General features: G+C 43.2%; 1 protein-coding gene across 1 annotated transcript in view; it reads left to right on the forward strand.

Moving 5' to 3' along the window:
- Positions 1-24,867, forward strand: part of ntrk2a (neurotrophic tyrosine kinase, receptor, type 2a) — a 185,350-nt gene that overhangs the window by 39,774 nt on the left and 120,709 nt on the right. The window contains exons 8-13 of the mRNA XM_072433062.1: positions 1,369-1,440; positions 5,281-5,512; positions 9,418-9,434; positions 9,526-9,537; positions 9,627-9,664; positions 13,619-13,718. Coding sequence (XP_072289163.1) covers positions 1,369-1,440; positions 5,281-5,512; positions 9,418-9,434; positions 9,526-9,537; positions 9,627-9,664; positions 13,619-13,718 — 471 coding nt within the window. The remainder of the gene's footprint in view (positions 1-1,368; positions 1,441-5,280; positions 5,513-9,417; positions 9,435-9,525; positions 9,538-9,626; positions 9,665-13,618; positions 13,719-24,867) is intronic.

Raw genomic sequence — 24,867 nt, forward strand, 5'->3', positions numbered from 1 at the left:
TCTCTGTGAGTCCCGCCCTTTTCTCCTCCATATCCCGTACCCGGCGCTTTGTCCGTTTTTTGTTTTTTTTTACACATTCTCGGCTTCAGTTTTAAGGTGGAACGAGAAGAAACTAATGAAAAGCAGTGCGTTGTTATTACGCTGTGACGTGCTGCAGAGCGAAGACCACAACTGTCATCGAAGTATTCGACATGAAACAATATCTGAAACACAGATGCGCCGGATCAAAGTCCAACTATGTGAATGGATTTATCATCGAAATAACAAAGATCTGTTTTCTACTTCGATGTAACAGAGTGACGCTAGTTTGATCTGAGAAAACAGTTTGTTCCGAAGCGATTGTCGAATATCGTATCGTTCGCTTTGGTGTGAGGTGATTCCACAACGGTTACCTAGCAACCGCATTGTAAACGACGGGCACAATCCACAGAAATGACACAATAGTTAAACCAGAAAACACCTTTATTTTGTGTGTAAATTGGCCGGAAATTCATAGAAACGTTCTGTGCATTGATAGATCGTCGCGTGTTGATGACATAGGCAGGGATTTCCTTTTAGACCTCAGCGTTACTTCTGGTCAACGTTTAGTTCTTTTCTTCACAAAGCGCAACTGGACCAACACAAAACTACGATAAATACTTACCGACACTATCCCGCCAAAATAAGGGTCATAATTGGAAAAGCGCGAGCTTTTGTACGTGGACTTTAAGGCTCAACCTCCTCGTTCCTTTCCTGCTCCACGCTCCGTCCCGCTGGTCTCCCCCCCTCCCCTCCATCCCCGCCCTCCCCGCCCGCCCTCCTCGCCATCCCCGCCGGTCTCCCCACTGGTCTCGCCATCCCTGCCCTCCTCCCCCTCCCCGCCCTACACGCCCTGCTCCCCGCCTTGCTCCCCGCCCTGCTCCCAGCCCTACACGCCCTGCTCCCGGCCCTGCTCCCCCCCCCTGCTCCCCACCCTGCTCCCCACCCTGCTCCCCTCCCTGCTCCCCCGCCCTGCTCCCCCTCCCTGCTCCCCCACCCTGCTCCCGGCCCTGCTCCCCCCCCTGCTCCCCCCCCTGCTCCCCTCCCTGCTCCCCCGCCCTGCTCCCCGCCCTGCTCCCCGCCCTGCTCCCCGCCCTGCTCCCCCTCCCTGCTCCCCCACCCTGCTCCCCCGCCCTGCTCCCCCCCCCGCTCCCCCCCACCCTGCTCCCCACCCTGCTCCCCGCCCTGCTCCCCCGCCCTGCTCCCCGCCCTGCTCCCCCGCCCTGCTCCCCCGCCCTGCTCCCCGCCCTGCTCCCCCGCCCTGCTCCCCGCCCTGCTTCCCGCCCTGCTCCCGCTCTTTGACCATATCTGACGTTCACCCTGTTGTGTTTGTGCTGTTTTCCCCTTCAGTCCCTCCAAAGATCACCAAGCTGAGCGACGCCATCCCGGACCACCACTGGTGCATCCCCTTCAGCGTCTCGGGTAAAACGCTCATCTTTAAAGTGCCGCTGACGTCGTGGAAACCTCATTGAACTAAAATGAAGTTGAGATCTATATATTTTATGTCTATATGTGGCTAAAAATTCTAAAAAAAATGTCCCGGGATTGCTCATTAATTTTAGGTTTATAGTTTCACTTCCTGTTTGTAATTGATGACATCACACTAAGAAATTACCCAGCAAACACTCCTCTAATGTCACAATTATTTTTCTTTGACAAATAAAAACACACAAGGGCAACTTTATTTTGTTAAAAAGTAGTTTATTTGTCTAAATTCTGCATAAACTTTGACTGGAATGAGTGTGATGTCACTTCCTGTCATTTTCTACAGATTCTTCAGCGTTTTCTCCACAAACACCTGCTCGATCGGTGTAAAACAATCATTTAAGTGTGCGACAAGTATAAATACACCAAATAAAGTCAAAATTAGACAATCGTAAAAACCATGGGCACTTTGACATCGCTTTTCCGTTTGTTTCCATGGAGATATTGTGTGGCTTTGTCTGGAATGTTTCATCAGTCAGTTAAGGCAAATAAAAAGGCTTAAATTTAGAGATGAGGTTTACTTTCTTTTTCGTTTTTCTATTGGAACATAGATCAACAAAAACAAAACAACAACACAAAGGTGAAAAAAGCAGATTCTTTCTCTCTTTCAAAGGGTTTTTTAACAATAATACTATAGTTTTCCCCTTCTCATTAAAGTGATTCATACATATTTGAGTCATCTTGATTCTCCTGCTGAAAAGAATCTTCTCATTTACTTTTTATTTGACCATTTTATTTTCTTGAACATGCGTAGGATTTGGCAGCGTTGCGTGGCCCATTTTGGCACGAATTAAAAAGATTCCTCTGTTCAACGTAGCACAAATCAGTGCAGTGGTTTTTAGCACGGAAATACGCAGATTTATTTCTTTAAACTTGTCGTTTTAGATCAATATTGCGATTTAAGATGTCCAAAAACCCAATGATCCACAGGCGTCGTAGATTAGAACTTTTGGAGACAAAAGCACAATAGTTTTTCTATAATAATTAAATATATAAATATCAAATCTTGCTTCCGTTTGCCTAATTCTACAGCCAAAACCAAAAATTTTTTGTATCATGAGCATTGGAAGTAATCAATTATATTCAAATATGTCAAATGCCTACAATGGTCAGTATGGTTTCATTTTAAATACATTTTGATGCATCAATCAATTATTATTATTATTATTATTATTATTATTGTTTTATTATGTTGTTATTATTTATTATTACTATCATTATTTTATTACTATTATTATTATTATTATTACTATCACTATTATTATTATTATTATTATTATATTATTATTATTATTTATTATCATCATTATTATTACCGTTATTATTTATTATTGTTATCATTATTACTATTATTATTATTTTATTATCATTATTACTATTATTTTATTATCATTATTACTATTATTTTATTATCATTATTACTATTATTATTTTATTATCATTTTATTATTTATTATTATTACTATTACTATTATTATTATTATTATTATTATTGTAGAGGTATTTGTGTGACCTTCTGATGGTGTGTGTGACCTTCTGTTGGTGTGTGTGACCTTCTGATGGTGTGTGTGACCTTCTGATGGTGTGTGTGACCTTCTGTTGGTGTGTGTGACCTTCTGATGGTGTATTTGTGTGACCTTCTGATGGTGTGTGTGACCTTCTGATGGTGTGTGTGACCTTCTGATGGTGTATTTGTGTGACCTTCTGATGGTGTGTGTGACCTTCTGATGGTGTGTGTGACCTTCTGTTGGTGTGTGTGACCTTCTGATGGTGTGTGTGACCTTCTGTTGGTGTGTGTGACCTTCTGATGGTGTGTGTGACCTTCTGATGGTGTGTGTGACCTTCTGATGGTGTGTGTGACTTTCTGATGGTGTATTTGTGTGACCTTCTGATGGTGTTTGTGACCTTCTGATGGTGTGTGTGACCTTCTGATGGTGTGTGTGACCTTCTGATGGTGTATTTGTGTGACCTTCTGATGGTGTGTGTGACCTTCTGATGGTGTATTTGTGTGACCTTCTGATGGTGTGTGTGACCTTCTGATGGTGTATTTGTGTGACCTTCTGTTGGTGTGTGACCTTCTGATGGTGTGTGTGACCTTCTGATGGTGTATTTGTGTGACCTTCTGTTGGTGTGTGTGACCTTCTGATGGTGTGTGTGACCTTCTGATGGTGTGTGTGACCTTCTGATGGTGTGTGTGACCTTCTGTTGGTGTGTGTGACCTTCTGATGGTGTGTGTGACCTTCTGATGGTGTGTGTGACCTTCTGATGGTGTATTTGTGTGCCCCTCTGATGGTGTGTGTGACCTTCTGATGGTGTGTGTGACCTTCTGATGGTGTGTGTGACCTTCTGATGGTGTGTGTGTGACCTTCTGATGGTGTGTGTGACCTTCTGATGGTGTATTTGTGTGACCTTCTGATGATGTGTGTGACCTTCTGATGGTGTGTGTGACCTTCTGATGGTGTGTGTGACCTTCTGATGGTGTGTGTGACCTTCTGATGGTGTATTTGTGTGACCTTCTGATGGTGTGTGTGACCTTCTGATGGTGTGTGTGACCTTCTGATGGTGTGGAGGTTTGCTTGTTTAAAAAGGCCGCACTGGTGAGACGTCTCGCAGCATTTGCAGTTAATTGCGAGTGGATCATGGCAGGGGCCTCTGCACCCTGTAATCTCAGGCGTGCGCACTCGTTTCCTCCGATGCAACCTGACATTAGACAATCAGCCATCTAATTATGCAAGAGGCCTTATTTCAGCGGCGTACGTTCACTTACGCTCGGAGAAGGCAAAAAGGTGTACACTTTTAACTAGCAAATGAAGCTTGAATGTTCAAAAGTAAACACACATAAACACAAAGTTTTTTTGTATTTTTGCACACATATTTTGTTGTTTACTGTTTTTGGTACATGCAACAGAAAACTAAAAAATGAATAAAATAAATTAAATGAATAAAACACAAAATATATATATATCTAATATCCAAAACACTGACAATACTTCTTAAACGTACACTCCCACCAAGGAAATGAATACCGTATTTCCTGGACTATAAGTTGCACCTTTTTTCATAGTTTTGGCCGGGGTGCGACTTAAACTTATATTTATACTTATATACTTATACTCCGGAGCGACTTATGTATGTTTTTTTCTTCTCTATCATCATCTTTGGCTGGTGCAACTTATAGTCCGGAAAATACGGTAGCTTAAAAAACATGCCTTCTTGATATTTGTCTTAAGTCCTGTCATGGACACAATAAATGCTCTGCTTTGGGGCGTCGCTCAGGGAGCAGGAAGAGGGCCATCACCAACAACGGATGACTTCAACTGAACACAATGGAGGACTGGTCCAAAATAAGAACTGCATTAAGAAAAATAAAACATGAAATAAAGGCATTGACAAATTTAACAGCCTTTGGACTAATTGGGGACAAGGATTACAGCGAATGGAACCAGAATACAACATTTGTATAGTGTTTACAGACCACTTTATAATAACACGTTTATAACACTTTTATTACCCTTAATAAAGTATGAACAAAGACTTAGTATGACTGAATCAACCAAACTACTAAATGAATAACATAACCCTTTAATTAAGCCTGGATAATTCTTAATACATCATTTGTACACTATTAATTAACTCATGGCTCATGCTTTATTAAGGCAAATGAAGCTGTAGTTATCATATAAAATCATCATAATTTTGCATTTGCTGTACAAGGAAATGCGCTGTCACTCATACGCTCTGGATCACGACTCCTCCCGTGTTCTGTGCCCCGTGCAGGAAACCCGCAGCCCAACCTGACCTGGTTCCTGGACGGTAAAGTGGTGACCGAGGGGCTGTACATAATGACCATGATCCACGACACCACCGAGCGCGAGTACCACGGCTGCCTGCAGCTCGACAGCCCCACCCACCTCAACAACGGCCACTACACCCTGATGGCCAAGAACAAGTTTGGGACGGACGTCAAAGAGGTGGACGCGCACTTCATGCTCACGCCCGGGGGCGGTGAGTACCACACACTCGGCAGTCATTTCAGGGTCACTGTCGCTTTAAACGATGGATAGAACGTATAGGACCGTTTTAGAACAACACTTCCGCCCGAAAGTGACTCTTGAAAACAGTTAGGGGCCTGTACGTGCAGTGGCGTGTGTTGCCCTGTATGCGGCGCTAGTATTAGCCCGCAAGGTCAATTAAAGGTGCTGTACTTGATTTTTTGAAATTTGAAAAAAAATATTCTTTCACTTTCCTAACGCATTCCTGGCATCCTATTTTTCAACTTTCAGAGGCCAGAGCAGAGTTTTGCCGTCAGGCTAATGCTAACAACAACTAGCATGCTAACAGCACACTTTGTGACCGCTCAGAGATCTTACTTTGACCCTAAGAGCTGCTTCTACGTCACATCAGTGTCTGTAGTGCCAGGTTCTACAGTGATCGGTGTCTGTAGTGCCAGGTTCTACAGTGATCAGTGTCTGTAGTGCCAGGTTCTACAGTGATCGGTGTCTGTAGTGCCAGGTTCTACAGTGATCAGTGTCTGTAGTGCCAGGTTCTACAGTGATCGGTGTCTGTAGTGCCAGGTTCTACAGTGATCGGTGTCTGTAGTGCCAGGTTCTACAGTGATCAGTGTCTGTAGTGCCAGGTTCTACAGTGATCGGTGTCTGTAGTGCCAGGTTCTGCAGTGATCAGTGTCTGTAGTGCCAGGTTCTACAGTGATCAGTGTCTGTAGTGCCAGGTTCTACAGTGATCGGTGTCTGTAGTGCCAGGTTCTGCAGTGATCGGTGTCTGTAGTGCCAGGTTCTGCAGTGATCAGTGTCTGCAGTACCAGGTTCTACAGTGATCGGTGTCTGTAGTGCCAGGTTCTACAGTGATCGGTGTCTGTAGTGCCAGGTTCTGCAGTGATCAGTGTCTGTAGTGCCAGGTTCTACAGTGATCAGTGTCTGTAGTGCCAGGTTCTACAGTGATCGGTGTCTGTAGTGCCAGGTTCTGCAGTGATCGGTGTCTGTAGTGCCAGGTTCCGCAGTGATTGTGTCTGTAGTGCCAGGTTCTACAGTGATCAGTGTCTGTAGTGCCAGGTTCTGCAGTGATCCGTGTCTGTAGTGCCAGGTTCTGCAGTGATCCGTGTCTGTAGTGCCAGGTTCTGCAGTGATCGGTGTCTGTAGTGCCAGGTTCTGCAGTGACCGGTGTCTGTAGTGCCAGGTTCTACAGTGATCAGTGTCTGTAGTGCCAGGTTCTGCAGTGACCTGTGTCTGTAGTGCCAGGTTCTGCAGTGATCAGTGTCTGTAGTGCCAGGTTCTGCAGTGATCAGTGTCTGTAGTGCCAGGTTCTGCAGTGATCGGTGTCTGTAGTGCCAGGTTCTGCAGTGATCAGTGTCTGTAGTGCCAGGTTCTGCAGTGATCGGTGTCTGTAGTGCCAGGTTCTGCAGTGATCGGTGTCTGTAGTGCCAGGTTCTGCAGTGATCGGTGTCTGTAGTGCCAGGTTCTGCAGTGATCGGTGTCTGTAGTGCCAGGTTCTGCAGTGATCGGTGTCTGTAGTGCCAGGTTCTGCAGTGATCAGTATCTGTAGTGCCAGGTTCTGCAGTAATCGGTGTCTGTAGTGCCAGGTTCTGCAGTGACCGGTGTCTGTAGTGCCAGGTTCTGCAGTGATCAGTGTCTGTAGTGCCAGGTTCTGCAGTGATCGGTGTCTGTAGTGCCAGGTTCTGCAGTGATCGGTGTCTGTAGTGCCAGGTTCTGCAGTGATCAGTGTCTGTAGTGCCAGGTTCTGCAGTGATCAGTGTCTGCAGTACCAGGTTCTACAGTGATCGGTGTCTGTAGTGCCAGGTTTTGCAGTGATCAGTGTCTGTAGTGCCAGGTTCTGCAGTGATCAGTGTCTGTAGTGCCAGGTTCTGCAGTGATCGGTGTCTGCAGTACCAGGTTCTACAGTGATCGGTGTCTGTAGTGCCAGGTTCCACAGTGATCAGTGTCTGTAGTGCCAGGTTCTGCAGTGATCGGTGTCTGTAGTGCCAGGTTCTGCAGTGATCGGTGTCTGTAGTGCCAGGATCTACAGTGATCGGTGTCTGTAGTGCCAGGTTCTGCAGTGATCAGTGTCTGTAGTGCCAGGTTCTGCAGTGATCGGTGTCTGTAGTGCCAGATTCTGCAGTGATCGGTGTCTGTAGTGCCAGGTTCTGCAGTGATCAGTGTCTGTAGTGCCAGGTTCTGCAGTGATCAGTGTCTGTAGTGCCAGGTTCTGCAGTGATCGGTGTCTGTAGTGCCAGGTTCTACAGTGATCAGTGTCTGTAGTACCAGGTTCTGCAGTGATCAGTGTCTGTAGTGCCAGGTTCTGCAGTGATCAGTGTCTGCAGTACCAGGTTCTACAGTGATCGGTGTCTGTAGTGCCAGGTTCTACAGTGATCGGTGTCTGTAGTGCCAGGTTCTGCAGTGATCAGTATCTGTAGTGCCAGGTTCTGCAGTGATCAGTGTCTGTAGTGCCAGGTTCTGCAGTGATCGGTGTCTGTAGTGCCAGGTTCTGCAGTGATCAGTGTCTGTAGTGCCAGGTTATGCAGTGATCAGTGTCTGTAGTGCCAGGTTCTGCAGTGATCGGTGTCTGTAGTGCCAGGTTCTGCAGTGATCGGTGTCTGTAGTGCCAGGTTCTGCAGTGATCAGTATCTGTAGTGCCAGGTTCTGCAGTAATCGGTGTCTGTAGTGCCAGGTTCTGCAGTGACCGGTGTCTGTAGTGCCAGGTTCTGCAGTGATCAGTGTCTGTAGTGCCAGGTTCTGCAGTGATCGGTGTCTGTAGTGCCAGGTTCTGCAGTGATCGGTGTCTGTAGTGCCAGGTTCTGCAGTGATCAGTGTCTGTAGTGCCAGGTTCTGCAGTGATCAGTGTCTGCAGTACCAGGTTCTACAGTGATCGGTGTCTGTAGTGCCAGGTTTTGCAGTGATCAGTGTCTGTAGTGCCAGGTTCTGCAGTGATCAGTGTCTGTAGTGCCAGGTTCTGCAGTGATCGGTGTCTGCAGTACCAGGTTCTACAGTGATCGGTGTCTGTAGTGCCAGGTTCTGCAGTGATCAGTGTCTGCAGTACCAGGTTCTACAGTGATCGGTGTCTGTAGTGCCAGGTTCTACAGTGATCGGTGTCTGTAGTGCCAGGTTCTGCAGTGATCAGTATCTGTAGTGCCAGGTTCTGCAGTGATCAGTGTCTGTAGTGCCAGGTTCTGCAGTGATCAGTGTCTGCAGTACCAGGTTCTGCAGTGATCAGTGTCTGTAGTGCCAGGTTCTGCAGTGATCAGTGTCTGCAGTACCAGGTTCTACAGTGATCGGTGTCTGTAGTGCCAGGTTCTACAGTGATCAGTGTCTGTAGTGCCAGGTTCTACAGTGATCGGTGTCTGTAGTGCCAGGTTCTACAGTGATCGGTGTCTGTAGTGCCAGGTTCTACAGTGATCGGTGTCTGTAGTGCCAGGTTCTGCAGTGATCAGTGTCTGTAGTGCCAGGTTTTGCAGTGATCAGTGTCTGTAGTGCCAGGTTCTACAGTGATCGGTGTCTGTAGTGCCAGGTTCTACAGTGATCGGTGTCTGTAGTGCCAGGTTCTGCAGTGATCAGTGTCTGTAGTGCCAGGTTCTGCAGTGATCGGTGTCTGTAGTGCCAGGTTCTACAGTGATCGGTGTCTGTAGTGCCAGGTTCTACAGTGATCGGTGTCTGTAGTGCCAGGTTCTGCAGTGATCGGTGTCTGTAGTGCCAGGTTCTGCAGTGATCAGTGTCTGTAGTGCCAGGTTCTACAGTGATCGGTGTCTGTAGTGCCAGGTTCTGTTATATTTGTTAAGCTAAATTAAAGTCTGTTAATATCCTGTGTTTTTGAGTCAAATGATGAAACGCTAATGTCTGGTAAAAAAGACAAAATAATAAATCTAATGTCGTCTTTTTTTTTGTTTCTTCAAGTAGATATTGGGAGTGAGCCTTATTATTACGGTAAGTCCAACTTTGGTTTGTATAAATGTTGTTTTCATCAAATGTATTGTTTGTTCATTGATATTTTCTCTGTTTTTACTCTGTGCCGCAGATGTAACGACAGGTACTTATTCTTATTCTCCACTTTTACATGTAACAATATGAACCAAAAGTCAGTGCATTTATGTATTACTTTGTTTTGTTTTTTCACAGAGGGATACCCAATCAACCCCCCGGAGGACAGAGTTGCAGTACGTCAAACATAATCTTTATTCTCCCAAAATATTCTCCCGCTGTTGCAAAAAAAATTAAATAAATAAATAAATAATAATAATATCAAATGATCCCTGTGTGGCGTCGATTATAACTATACAACAGATAAAAGTATTACAGGGTCAATAATGTGATTTAAATCAATCATACATTTTTTTGTATTCATTATTTTACACATTTTGCCCAAATCTGTGTCATATTCTGTGACCGGCCAAAAATGTGATCTATAACAAAGATAAGATATTATTTTCATGTCTTTTATTGCATTTTTTTTTATTTTTTTGCACTAATTTGGTGCATTTTGCAATTCAAAATAAATCAATCAATCAATCAATCAATCATATGTATGCAAGATGTCTAATCTTGTTTAGGTGAATACAACTTTAGTCTGATCTTTTAATACATGAATGCAAGTATTCTCATTATTATCCCGTCCATCATTTTTTACACACAATTTTGTGTGTCACACCGTTGCCACGGCGTCACACCACATGACCAACTCATGAAATTAGAGTGTAAAACATCTATAAAATATTACAAAATAAATATTTTCACATCAGAATAATTAGGCAGGTTAAGTACATATACCAGCTGTCCCTTTATACTGCAATACTGTCCCTTTATACTGCAATACTGTCCCATTACACTGCAATACTGTCCCATTATAATGCAATACTGTCCCTTTATACTGCAATACTGTCCCTTTATACTGCAATACTGTCCCATTACACTGCAATACTGTCCCTTTATACTGCAATACTGTCCCTTTATACTGCAATACTGTCCCATTACACTGCAATACTGTCCCATTATAATGCAATACTGTCCCATTATAATGCAATACTGTCCCTTTATACTGCAATACTGTCCCATTACACTGCAATACTGTCCCATTATACTGCAATACTGTCCCATTATACTGCAATACTGTCCCATTATAATGCAATACTGTCCCTTTATACTGCAATACTGTCCCATTACACTGCAATACTGTCCCATTACACTGCAATACTGTCCCTTTATACTGCAATACTGTCCCATTACACTGCAATACTGTCCCATTATAATGCAATACTGTCCCATTATAATGCAATACTGTCCCTTTATACTGCAATACTGTCCCATTACACTGCAATACTGTCCCATTATACTGCAATACTGTCCCATTATAATGCAATACTGTCCCTTTATACTGCAATACTGTCCCATTACACTGCAATACTGTCCCATTATAATGCAATACTGTCCCATTACACTGCAATACTGTCCCATTATAATGCAATACTGTCCCATTATAATGCAATACTGTCCCATTACACTGCAATACTGTCCCATTATAATGCAATACTGTCCCATTACACTGCAATACTGTCCCATTATAATGTAATACTGTCCCTTTATAATGCAATACTGTCCCTTTATAATGCAATACTGTCCCTTTATAATGCAATACTGTCCCTTTATAATGCAATACTGTCCCATTACACTGCAATACTGTCCCATTATAATGCAATACTGTCCCTTTATAATGTAATACTGTCCCATTACACTCCAATACTGTCCCATTATAATGCAATACTGTCCCTTTATACTGCAATACTGTCCCTTTATACTGCAATACTGTCCCATTACACTGCAATACTGTCCCATTATAATGCAATACTGTCCCATTATAATGCAATACTGTCCCTTTATACTGCAATACTGTCCCATTACACTGCAATACTGTCCCATTATACTGCAATACTGTCCCATTATAATGCAATACTGTCCCTTTATACTGCAATACTGTCCCATTACACTGCAATACTGTCCCATTATAATGCAATACTGTCCCATTACACTGCAATACTGTCCCATTATAATGCAATACTGTCCCATTATAATGCAATACTGTCCCATTACACTGCAATACTGTCCCATTATAATGCAATACTGTCCCATTACACTGCAATACTGTCCCATTATAATGTAATACTGTCCCTTTATAATGCAATACTGTCCCTTTATAATGCAATACTGTCCCTTTATAATGCAATACTGTCCCATTACACTGCAATACTGTCCCATTATAATGCAATACTGTCCCTTTATACTGCAATACTGTCCCTTTATACTGCAATACTGTCCCATTACACTGCAATACTGTCCCATTATAATGCAATACTGTCCCATTATAATGCAATACTGTCCCTTTATACTGCAATACTGTCCCATTACACTGCAATACTGTCCCATTACACTGCAATACTGTCCCATTATACTGCAATACTGTCCCATTATAATGCAATACTGTCCCTTTATACTGCAATACTGTCCCATTACACTGCAATACTGTCCCATTACACTGCAATACTGTCCCATTATAATGTAATACTGTCCCTTTATAATGCAATACTGTCCCTTTATAATGCAATACTGTCCCTTTATAATGCAATACTGTCCCATTACACTGCAATACTGTCCCATTATAATGCAATACTGTCCCATTATAATGCAATACTGTCCCTTTATAATGCAATACTGTCCCTTTATTATGCAATACTGTCCCTTTATAATGCAATACTGTCCCATTATAATGCAATACTGTCCCATTATAATGCAATACTGCCCCTTTATAATGCAATACTGTCCCATTATAATGCAACACTGTCCCTTTATAATGCAATACTGTTCCATTATAATGCAATACTGTCCCTTTATAATGCAATACTGTCCCATTATAATGCAACACTGTCCCTTTATAATGCAATACTGTTCCATTATAATGCAATACTGTCCCATTATAATGCAACACTGTCCCTTTATACTGCAACACTGTCCCATTATAATGCAATACTGTCCCATTATAATGCAACACTGTCCCTTTATACTGCAATACTGTCCCATTATAATGCAATACTGTCCCTTTATAATGCAATACTGTTCCATTATAATGCAATACTGTCCCTTTATAATGCAATACTGTCCCTTTATAATGGAATACTGTTTCATTATAATGCAATACTGTCCCTTTATAATGCAATACTGTCCCTTTATAATGCAATACTGTCCCTTTATAATGCAATACTGTCCCATTATAATGCAATACTGTCCCTTTATAATGCAATACTGTTCCATTATAATGCAATACTGTCCCTTTATAATGCAATACTGTCCCATTATAATGCAATACTGTCCCTTTATAATGCAATACTGTTCCATTATAATGCAATACTGTCCCATTATAATGCAATACTGTCCCTTTATAATGGAATACTGTTTCATTATAATGCAATACTGTCCCTTTATAATGCAATACTGTCCCTTTATAATGCAATACTGTCCCTTTATAATGCAATACTGTCCCATTATAATGCAATACTGTCCCTTTATAATGCAATACTGTTCCATTATAATGCAATACTGTCCCTTTATAATGCAATACTGTCCCATTATAATGCAACACTGTCCCATTATAATGCAATACTGTCCCTTTATAATGCAATACTGTTCCATTATAATGCAATACTGTCCCTTTATAATGCAATACTGTCCCATTATAATGCAATACTGTCCCATTATGACAAGGACTAATGCAATTATGTCTCCATGTTTAACCCTGATATGTGATATTAGTAAAACTTCAATATCATTCCAATACAATGGAGTTACCCAAGGCTCAGTATGTGCAGTATTTGTACTCTGGAAACAAAAGAAACACAATACAAGGTTAAATAAATGACTGCATTCAAAAAAGCCTTCCAGTATAACACAAGAAACTGATTTGTCTCGTGAAAATAATTAAATTTAACAATGATAAACATGAACGTGAAAATTGTATCAGCAAAAAAACACGTCGTTGAGTCAATATTCTTCTTGAATTCAGATTTTTCAAACATAAAATTCCCCATGCGATATTCTCTCAACATTCCAACGTCTTGTCTGCGCAGGTCTACGTGGTGGTGGGCATCGCCGCCGTGGCTTTGGTCGGTTTCCTCCTCATGCTGGTGATTCTCAAGTTCAGCGGAAACTCAAAGTTCGGCATCAAAGGTAAGAGTCGACTTCTGTTTTTAAACGTAATAACAGCTGTACCCGGCGCGATCTAATACTCCTGCGATGACGATTGTGTTTCTGCTGCTGAATGTCGAGCATGAACTAAAGCGTTACCATGGAGACACTAACACACAACTGTTTGCGAGGAGGAGTGGGCGATATGCGAAAGTCAAATCAAATTGTGGTCGTTGCATCTTTATTGACATATTTACCATAAGTGCGTATGACAGGTTTTTACGATTGTCTGATTTTGACTTTATTTGGTGTGTTTATACCTGTCGTACATTTAAATTATAGTTTTACACCGATCGAGCAGGTGTTTGTGGAGAAAACTTTCAAAAATATTTAGAAAATGACAGGAAGTGACATCACACTCGAGACTCATTCCAGTTTATGCAGAATATACACAAAGAAACTACTTTTTTGACTCTTTTAATTCAACAAAATCAAGTCGCTCTCATTTATTTTTATTTGTCAGATTAACATGTTTTGACATTAGATTAGTTTTTTGCCCAGTGTTTGCTGGGTAATTTACTAGTGTGATGTCATCAATTACAAACAGGAAGTGAAATTATAAACCTAAAAAAAAAAGTGCTATTCTGTGATAACATTTTTGAAATACATTTTTATCTACATTCAAAATAAATTGATCTTGAACTGCATTTTAGTTCGACCTGTAGGGGGCACTTTAACCGTCAAGCCTCTGGATAAAGCCGGCAAGCGTCACATTAAGGGGCGTGGTCACGGGAAACACACATTTTAAGACATTTCCTGTTGGATTCTGTGTTCTTTTAGCACAAATGGGAACAATAAAAGCCCTAAAGTCCACTTGATGGAGCAGCTCTTCCACATTGAAATGAATGGATTGATTTCCTTTACGGAGGAGATCGAACCTCCTTCATCATAAGCCGAGCGTGACGGTTATCGAGCAGCCATACTGTAAAACAAGGGCGATGCTTGTCTAACTTATACACGAGTATTGATCAGACAAATAAAATACAAGGCTTGAATTTTGTGTATTGATGACACATATTTACCTTTTTAGAACTTTTGCAAATTTGCTTTTCTCCATCTTTTCTTCCCAAGCTGTGACTCGACCGGTGTTAAATCTATGATGACTATTGACCACACCAAAACAAAGCAACAGTTTGAACCTGAAAACCTGTCAAATGAACTTTAAAGCGATTGAACGTGCAAGAAATCAAATTATGGCCAAAGAGTTCTGCCATATCGCTCACCTCTTTATTTAACACCACTGACTCTTTGCACAACACTCTTACTTATATCACTGCTGCGTCCGGGTTTGGTCCTGGTCTGGTCCGGGTTTGGTCCTGGTCTGGTCCTGGTTTGGTCCTAGTTTGGTCCTGGTTTGGTCCTGGTCTGGTCCTGGTTTGGTCCTGGTCTGGTCCTGGTTTGGTCCTGGTCTGGTCCTGGTTTGGTCCAGGTTTGGTCCAGGTCTGGTCCTGGTTTGGTTCTGGTTTGGTTCTGGTCTGGTCCTGGTTTGGTCCTGGTTTTCTCCTGGTTCGGTCCTGGTCTGGTCCTGGTTTGGTCCTGGTTCGGTCCTGGTCTGGTCCTGGTTTGGTCCTGGTCTGGTCCTGGTTTGGTTCTGGTTTGGTTCTGGTCTGGTCCTGGTTTGGTCCTGGTTTTCTCCTGGTTCGGTCCTGGTCTGGTCCTGGTTTGGTCCTGGTTCGGTCCTGGTCTGGTCCTGGTTTGGTCCTGGTTCGGTCCTGGTCTGGTCCTGGTTTGGTTCTGGTTTGGTCCTGGTCTGGTCTTGGTTTGGTCCTGGTCTGGTCCTGGTCTGGTCCTGGTTCGGTCCTTTTCCTGGCCTAGTCTCGGTCTAGTCTCGGTTCACGTCCTCGTTTGGGTCCAGGTTGAGTCCGAGCGTTGACGTGGCGTGTTTGAGCGTGTGATGAAAGGATCCACGGTTAAATCCCAGGTGCGGTTGGATAAGACGTATTTTGGTTTCTCCCGATCACTGGGTTTAATACTCGCCAGGACCAAAGCGACGCCATCGTTTACGTAAAGTTGTCATTTGCGCTTTAGTTTATGGAACGTGCTTGAATGAAAAGGTTAATGATGATGAAAGCGATATTTTAACACTGCGAGGAAATGGAGGGAATTTAAAATGGAGTTAAACGTGACTGTAATGTGTAAAGTAGGAATGGGAGCCTCAGGGCGCCTCACGATTCGATACACGATACACGATACACGGCTCACGATACGATAATATCACGATTTTGCGATACATGAGATAATCGATATATATTGCTCATGATATTCTACAATCACTATTTTTAATTAACCCAATACATTTTAACAACATTTTTCTTTCCCCCCCATAATGAACCAAAACGTTTATTAAGCTTGATTCATTTTTTATTTATTTTTTTAATCAAAAATCAAAAATTATTTCTTTGTTAACCGCACGCAACCTGCACAAACTTAAAATCAAATACGCCCATTTTAATCATCAAAACAGTCAAAACAAGGTTCCTCTCTTTAAAAAAGCTGCTAAATTGTAGCGCGGTCACAAAATAATCCTGGAAATTATACCAAAAAAAGGACTCGCGGCGATATATCGATACGGCGGCCCACGATATCGATACCGTATCACCAAATTCAGTATCACGATATATTGATATTTCGACATTTCGGCACAGCCCCAGTGCAAAGTAGTAGAATATTTCAATTTTGAGGACAGTATTTTTTGCCATGCTTTGTTTACTTATTGTGTGCAGTTTCCGGTCTTCATTTTCTCCTGTAATTGAAAAATACCTGGGCTTTTCTTCTGCCATTTTAACCCACGTAGTCATTCTGCAGTTCCTGTATTAGCTCTTCTTCTTCTCCTCAGTACTGTCAGATATTTGTATTCATGCTGCGGTTCAGAAAAAAAAGCGTCTTTGATGAGAAACCCAAAACATAATCAAAATCCAGGCGAGGTTGATGTCGCGGCTTTTGTCTGAGGATACACTTGTTTCAGGAACAAACATGGCGGGCCACTTCTCCCCTCGGGCCACTTCTCCCCTCGGGCCACTTCTGTCCGATATTTGGTATTCAAATGTCCGTAACGCAAACGTGGACGGATTTTTACCCGAGTGCGTGAGTTTTTTCCGGACGTCCGTGTGACAGGAAAATCAGGCTTTTAACACAGTTTGTAACGCCGAAAGTCACAGTTTTGTCACACTTCGGGAGTTAAATGATTGTGTTTTCTTGTCAGTGTTATAATAATATATGTGAGTCCAGATTCACGCAGTTATTGTAGATTTGGCAGAATTAGCGCTCGCAATGTCAGTGTTACTCCCTGATAATACTGACATTCATATCACAAGTAGAAGTCTTGATAGTGAAAAAAACCCACATCATAAATAAGACTAAATTGGACTTTTTAATGGAATAAAACCACATTAAATTACATTATACTGTAATGAAAAATCACAATTAAATCCTTTTGGGAAATTGTTTAACCCCAATACCGTGAAATTACATTATATTGTAAATAAAAATGAGTGTAAATTATTCATTTTGAAATAATTTGGATTATTTCGTATAAAGCCTTTTCCGTACTATTTTAAAACATACATTGTAAATCTGTTTGAAATGTATGTTGGGGGGGGGGAAAATCACAATTAAATCCTTTTAAAAAATGGTTTAACCCTAAACACTTTAAATTGCATTATATTGTACAGAAAGGTTGATAATTATTCATGTTTGTATCAATTATTTAGTATCAAGCCTTTTCCTTGGTATCAATGGCTTGATTTTAGAACATACATTGTAAATCTGTTTGTATGTTGGGAAAAATCACAATTAAATCCTTTTGAAAAATATTTTAGCCTTAAAAATGTGAAATTACATTATAATGTACAGAAACATTGCTTCGTTATTCACTTTTGTATCGATTATTTCGTATAAACCCTTTTCCGTACAATTTTAAAACATACATTGTAAATCTGTTTGAAATGTATGTTGGGGGAAAATTCAAGTCACAATTAAATCCTTTTGAAAAATGCTTTAGCCCTAAGGGATCATCTCAAAATGGGTTGAAGCTGAAAAGACTTAATTTTTTTTGTCTCTCTGTAATTGTCAATTGCCTGCGTTTAGACCTTAGACACTTTCGTCTCAGTGAGAATCTCACGTCCTCTGTGATTGGCTGAAACCTCATGCGGGTTTATTTTGTTTCCTTCTTCCGGTCAGTGCGTAGCACGTTACTAGAGCCAAATCTCTTAATAATTTTCTGTGCCGCGTCTTGCCGCAAAAAAGCTTTTCCAATTTTTCTGCACCAGCTGCGTTGGCGACGGCGACGCCCGCCCCGCCCCTTGCGCGGGCCACAGCGTGCCGTGCTCCCCCGTGCGCTCCCCGTAGCACCCCCGCACGCACGCACCCGCCCCGCTCCTCTCACGCACCCGCCGCCTAATGTTGGCCTAATGCTCGTTGCAGTTTTTTAGCATTTCAAAACAATTACTGCCACAACGATGTATTGAAGCTTCAAAGCAACAAAAATATGAAAAATATTAAGTCTTTTCAGCTTCAACCCATTTTGAGATGATCCCTAAAATGAGCCCACACTTGCTGCAGGAGTGTGTGTTTTTCACTGCTCTGGCTCTGACTGATGCCCCGCCCTCCAGAGAGACGGCGGCCATGACAGCTGAGGGGGCGGAGACAGGAAACCACGCTCTCATCAGAACGAATATCACACACAAACAGGCTCTTTTTAACCCTGAAACATGTTATAATCAAGTCAAAAGAAAGTCTGTGTATAAATAAATACCCTCTGGACCTGTCTCATCCCATCCTTGAGTTCTTTAGTCACAGCAGGAGGTTTTTACACATTTAAAAAAAGTCATGAAATAAACTAAAATGTCTTTCTCCGAGTACAGACACTTTTTTTTATAGTCCTTGTTATTTAAATGTAACTTTCACGTCTTAATAACACGCCGTTATAACACGCGTAATAACACGCCGTAATAACACGCCGCCGTAATAACATGCCACCGTAATAACACGCCGCAATAACACCGTAATAACATGCCACCGTAATAACACGCTGTAATAACACGCCACCGTAATAACACGCTGTAATAACACGCCACCGTAATAACACGCTGTAATAACACGCCGTAATAACATGTCATAATAACACGCCGTAATAACACGCCACCGTAATAACACGCCACCATAATAACACGCTGTAATAACACGCCACCGTAATAACACGCTGTAATAACACGCCGTAATAACATGTCATAATAACACGCCGTAATAACACGCCACCGTAATAACACGCTGTAATAACACGCCGTAATAACATGTCATAATAACACGCCGTAATAACACGCTACCGTAATAACACGCCACCGTAATAACACGCTGTAATAACACGCCGTAATAACATGTCATAATAACACGCCGTAATAACACGCCACCGTAATAACACGCCACCATAATAACACGCTGTAATAACACGCCACCGTAATAACACGCTGTAATAACACGCCGTAATAACATGTCATAATAACACGCCGTAATAACACGCCACCGTAATAACACGCTGTAATAACACGCCGTAATAACATGTCATAATAACACGCCGTAATAACACGCTACCGTAATAACACGCCACCGTAATAACACGCTGTAATAACACGCCGTAATAACACGCTGTAATAACACGCCGTAATAACATGTCATAATAACACGCCGTAATAACACGCCACCGTAATAACACGCTGTAATAACACGCCGTAATAACACGCTGTAATAACACGGCGTTACACTGAGACAACAATCATCAATACCCATCACTAGAAACAGTCGTAAATACGTGTTTGGCTCAGTTTTGCCGTTGTGGCGTGCGGTGAGCTTTCTCTCTCTCGTCCTCGTTTCAAACATGGCTGTACGAACGCCAGTGCGGAGACGAGTCAAAGGAGCGGGTTTTGTAAACGAGGCCTGCACCGGCGCTCGTTAGCGACACGGCCGGACGAGCTGGCGGCGTCGAGGCTCGGCGGATAGAGCGCCACTTCCGCGGTATTCAAACGCCACGATACAGTGTGTTCATCGTATATATTCAGAGGCGGTATATTCAACTATAGAAAAGACCGTGTCTGCGTACGTCTTGTCTCTCGTTCGTGGTAGAAATGGAGATAGTCCCGTCTTCCGGCCGAGCGAGCGTGCGTCACTGCCCCCCCGACGCCTCGGCTTTAAACCGCACCTGACACCGAGGAAATGTCAAGACAGAAACTGAGTGTGATTGAAGCTGAAGCCGTAAACAGGAGCTGGAGAAGGAGAAGGGCGTCTGAAAAGAGGAATTGATTAACAGACTGAGCTCAGAGGAAAAAACAAGGGATTAACCAAATAATAGCGCCTGCGTTTTAGGAGAAATGTGAATTCTGGCATTAATCACAGAAGCTCGCAATAACGTCGGAGCGAGAAACTAAGCCGTCTCCGTGGATATGTAAATGCCAATGACCTCTGCGAATACACTCTGAAATGACTGTGATTCTTCATATTTCATATTCCGGACGTCATGCTCCTGCAGCTCGGTGTGGATGTAAATTGACGGGACAGAGCAGCCTGAAGTGGGTGTATGGATGGGGAAAGACATTCGGTGAATTGTCCAGAGCTGGAATCGAACTCGAGACGCTGTGCTTTTAGTCAGTGCGGATGTGGCGTGAGCGATGGCGTGCTTTGTACTTTCACAATATTTGATTTGAGTTTTTAAAGCATTGCCGTGTGCACTTTTCTCTTTGTGTGCAGCACAAACAGCCGAAGGAAAAGCGTCTCACTTTATGTCTAAGACTTTTGTCCCTGTGATTACGCTGGACATTCTGGCTTTTCCTGCATTTGTGTTGCAGCGAGTGCGGCGTAATCGCGTCGCTCTCTGGCTCTGTTTGTCGTCACGCGAAGCCATTTGTTTCTGTGGCAGTAGCAGTTAGTTTGTTACTTAGTTAGCTATCAGCGGAATGAGTTAGAAGCGGGATGAGTTAGCAGCTAGATGAGTTAGCAGCGGGATGAGTTAGCAGCGGGATGAGTTAGCAGCGGATGAGTTAGAAGCGGGATGAGTTAGCAGCTAGATGAGTTAGCAGCGGGCCAAGTTAGTAGTAGGCAAAGTTAGCAGCGGCAAAGTTAGAAGCGGGTCAAGTTAGCAGCGGGTCAAGTTAGCTGTGGGCAAAGTTAGCAGCGGGTCAAGTTAGCAGCAGGCAAAGTTAGCAACGGGTCAAGTTAGCAGCGGGCCCAGTTAGTAGCAGGCAAAGTTAGCAGCAGGCAAAGTTAGCAGCGGGCCAAGTTAGCTGGGGGCAAAGTTAGCAGCGGGCAACGTTAGCAGCAGGCTAAGTTAGCAGCAGGCTAAGTTAGCAGCAGGCTAAGTTAGCAGCGGGAAAAGTTAGCAGTAGGCTAAGTTAGCAGCGGGCTAAGTTAGCAGCGGGAAAGGTTAGCAGCCGGTCAAATAAGCACTTTCTCTTTGTGAAACGTCCTCTCTTCATAAGTCGTTATATTGGTCCCATATTTCAGACGTACGATGCATACGAGGAATATTTGTCTCAAGTCGCACATCTTTCCAACTCTTCGCCTCGTGCTGTTTCCTCCACCACTGAGCAAAGGCCCACGGCAAAGGCTCTGTTTGTGGGAATGCGACAGAGGAATAATTACCACATGAATATAATATACATATCGCGTGTTCCAATACAGCGCTAACAGTATATTTGGATCTCTGTCCCGAGCAGACATCAGGCAAAGGCAGAAAACTCCTCTCTCGTCACTTATCAATGAGTGATCAATAGAAAAGGCTCAGTTTTCTCAGCACCACTCCATCTGCCTCGTCCCTCTCTCTCACCCAGCCCCGCCCACTCCATCTCCCCTCTCTCTCACCCAGCCCCGCCCACTCCTTCCTCTCTCTCTCTCTCTCTCTCTCTCTCTCTCTCTCTCTCTCTCTCTCTCTCTCTCTCTCTCTCTCTCTCTCTCTCTCTCTCTCTCTCTCGCTCTCCATTGATTCACTCGACGCCCTCAAGGTCAGCAAAGGTCCATTTACAGCCCAAGTCTCTACTGAGCATGTGCAACAAACAAACAACTAAGACACTCTAATCATGTTGAAATCCTTTTATTGATCACCTAGTGCATTGTTGTGGTGTCCTTGAGCAAGACAATAACTCCCCTCGCAGTGTGAGTGATTGTACTGTACTGTGTATATATATATTTTCCACATCTTGTCACATCACGACCATAAACGTAGTTCCACTTTTCTTTTTATGGCATTTTTTGGTGGAAAAGCAACACAAAGTGGTGCAGAATTGTGAAGTGTAAGGAACATTATACGTGACAAGTGCAGCGTGCGAAAGTATTCAGGCTTTTCTCTGCGATTACGAGTCTTCCAGCTTCACACACCGACACGCTGACATTTCTGCACCTTCTTCCACGTGTTTGCTGCGTCCCACACGGGTAAATTTGACTTTTTTGGGGCCGTTTTCCAACAAAGTCTTCTTCATAAAGGCCGGTTTTGTTGAGTGTGTGACTGATAGTTGTCCTGTCCACCAGAGATGTGGATCAGCTCCTCCAGACTGACCGTGGGCCTCTCAGGGCTGCGTCTCTGACCTGTGCTCTCCTTGGTCTGTTTTGGTGGGCGGCCATGTCTTGTCGTTGTGTCAGACTCTTTCCATCTCCGGATGATGGATTGGACATTGCTCCGTGAGATGTTCAAAGCTTGTTATAACCTAACGCTGCTTTAAACTTGTCCACGACGTTATCCCTGACCTGTCTGCTGTGTTCCTTGGACTTCGTGATGCCGTTTGCTCCACAACATTCTCTTAACAAACGTCTGTGGCCTCCAGAGTCCAGCTGCATTTATCCTGAGATTAGATCAGACTCAGGTTGAATCATTAGATCAATCATCTTTCAGCGATCGTCAGGGAACTTCTGACAGCAGACGGCTGCACTCAGGGAAGAGTGGCAACTTTTACACACTATTTACACACAAAATGCCATTATTCTGACCACACACAAGTCTGACCACACACACACAAGTCTGACCACACACAAGTTTGACAACACACAAGTCTGACCACACACAAGTCTGACCACACACACACAAGTCTGACCACACACAAGTCTGACCACACACACACAAGTCTGACCACACACACAAGTCTGACCACACACACAAGTCTGACCACACACACACAAGTCTGACCACACACAAGTTTGACAACACACAAGTCTGACCACACACAAGTCTGACCACACACACACAAGTCTGACCACACACAAGTCTGACCACACACAAGTCTGACCACACACACAAGTTTGACCACACACACACAAGTCTGACCACATACAAGTTTGACAACACACAAGTCTGACCACACACACAAGTCTGACCACACACAAGTCTGACCACACACACACAAGTCTGACCACACACAAGTTTGACCACACACACACAAGTCTGACCACACACAAGTTTGACAACACACAAGTCTGACCACACACACAAGTCTGACCACACACAAGTTTGACAACACACAAGTCTGACCACACACACACAAGTCTGACCACACACACACAAGTCTGACCACACACAAGTTTGACAACACACAAGTCTGACCACACACACACGTCTGACCACACACACACAAGTCTGACCACACACAAGTTTGACAACACACAAGTCTGACCACACACACGTCTGACCACACACACACAAGTCTGACCACACACACACAAGTCTGACCACACACACACAAGTCTGACCACACACACACAAGTCTGACCACACACACACAAGTCTGACCACACACACACAAGTCTGACCACACACAAGTAGAAGTAGAAGGTATCTGAAAATTATGATTTTACAGATTAAGAGAAGTACAATTTCCAGAACAACATAACTTAGTACTACCGCCCTCTTCAAGACTGGGGCCTGAGGGCAGCTTTTTGTTGGAGGCTCTTTCAAACTGTCAGCGTTCCTCTCCAAAGTTAAACATGGCTTCAGGACCACTCTGTGCCCTCTGTGACCTCTGTGCCCTCTGTGACCTCTGTGCCCTCTCTGTACCCTCTCTGTGCCCTCTCTGTGCCCTCTGTGACCTCTGTGTCCTCTGTGACCTCTGTGCCCTCTGTGACCTCTGTGCCCTCTGTGTCCTCTGTGACCTCTGTGCCCTCTGTGACCTCTGTGCCCTCTCTGTACCCTCTCTGTCCTCTGTGCCCTCTGTGACCTCTGTGCCCTCTCTGTACCCTCTCTGTGCCCTCTCTGTGACCGCTGTGACCTCTGTGACCGCTGTGACCTCTGTGACCTCTGTGACCTCTGTGTGCCCTCTGTGACCGCTGTGTCCTCTGTGCCCTCTCTGTGACCTCCGTAACCTCTCCGTAAACCTACTTTCAGTCATTTTTGAATATCATCAATCATCGTCAAATCTAGTGGAATACACAAAAGCAGATGGATGAATGCACAGTACATGTTTGTTGCATTTTATTAAGTATTATTATGTCAATCATCTGTAGTTTAGAGCTCTACAAACATCAGGTTTTATTGCCTTTGTCATAGGAACTTATCTCGTGTTAAGGTGCAACATAAAACAATGAATGATAAAATAATAATAATCGCAACGTCTATAGTTTCTAATAGGGCAATATAAACTTTCAGTGTGTACACAGATATTTACACATAAGCACAGTTTGAGTCCTGATACAGTTTGTCTTTGTCCTCTTACAGTCCTTGTTTAGTCCAGGTCAAGTCCAGGTTCTGGTTTCAGGTTTAGTCATGGTTTATTCTCTTATTTCTCATGAATATGCAAATGCGCCATAATCTTGCAAGTTTGTGACAACATTTGTGGATTTCTGTTTTGCATATTTCTTTCAAAAAACACATTGTCAATATTCTAGCACGTGAACGCAAAGTGTTGAAGACGTTTTTGAGCTTTGTGCCAGTTTTTGTTTCATTCGCATGCACAATCCCAGTCATTACAGATATATTAACCATAAACCAGGTCAAAACATCTGCATTTTGACTGTTAAATCACAAATTCACAAATTTATGTCACCATATTTTCCGGAGTATAAGTCGCACCAGCCAAAAATTACACAATAGAGAAGAAACAAACATATATAAGTCGCACTGGAGTATAAGTCGCATTTTTTGGGGAAATGTATTTGATAAAAT

Source organism: Eucyclogobius newberryi, unplaced genomic scaffold, assembly GCF_026437365.1.
Source record: "Eucyclogobius newberryi isolate DKJ021-1_F unplaced genomic scaffold, fEucNew1.0.hap1 SCAF_6, whole genome shotgun sequence".
NCBI lineage: Eukaryota > Metazoa > Chordata > Actinopteri > Gobiiformes > Gobiidae > Eucyclogobius > Eucyclogobius newberryi.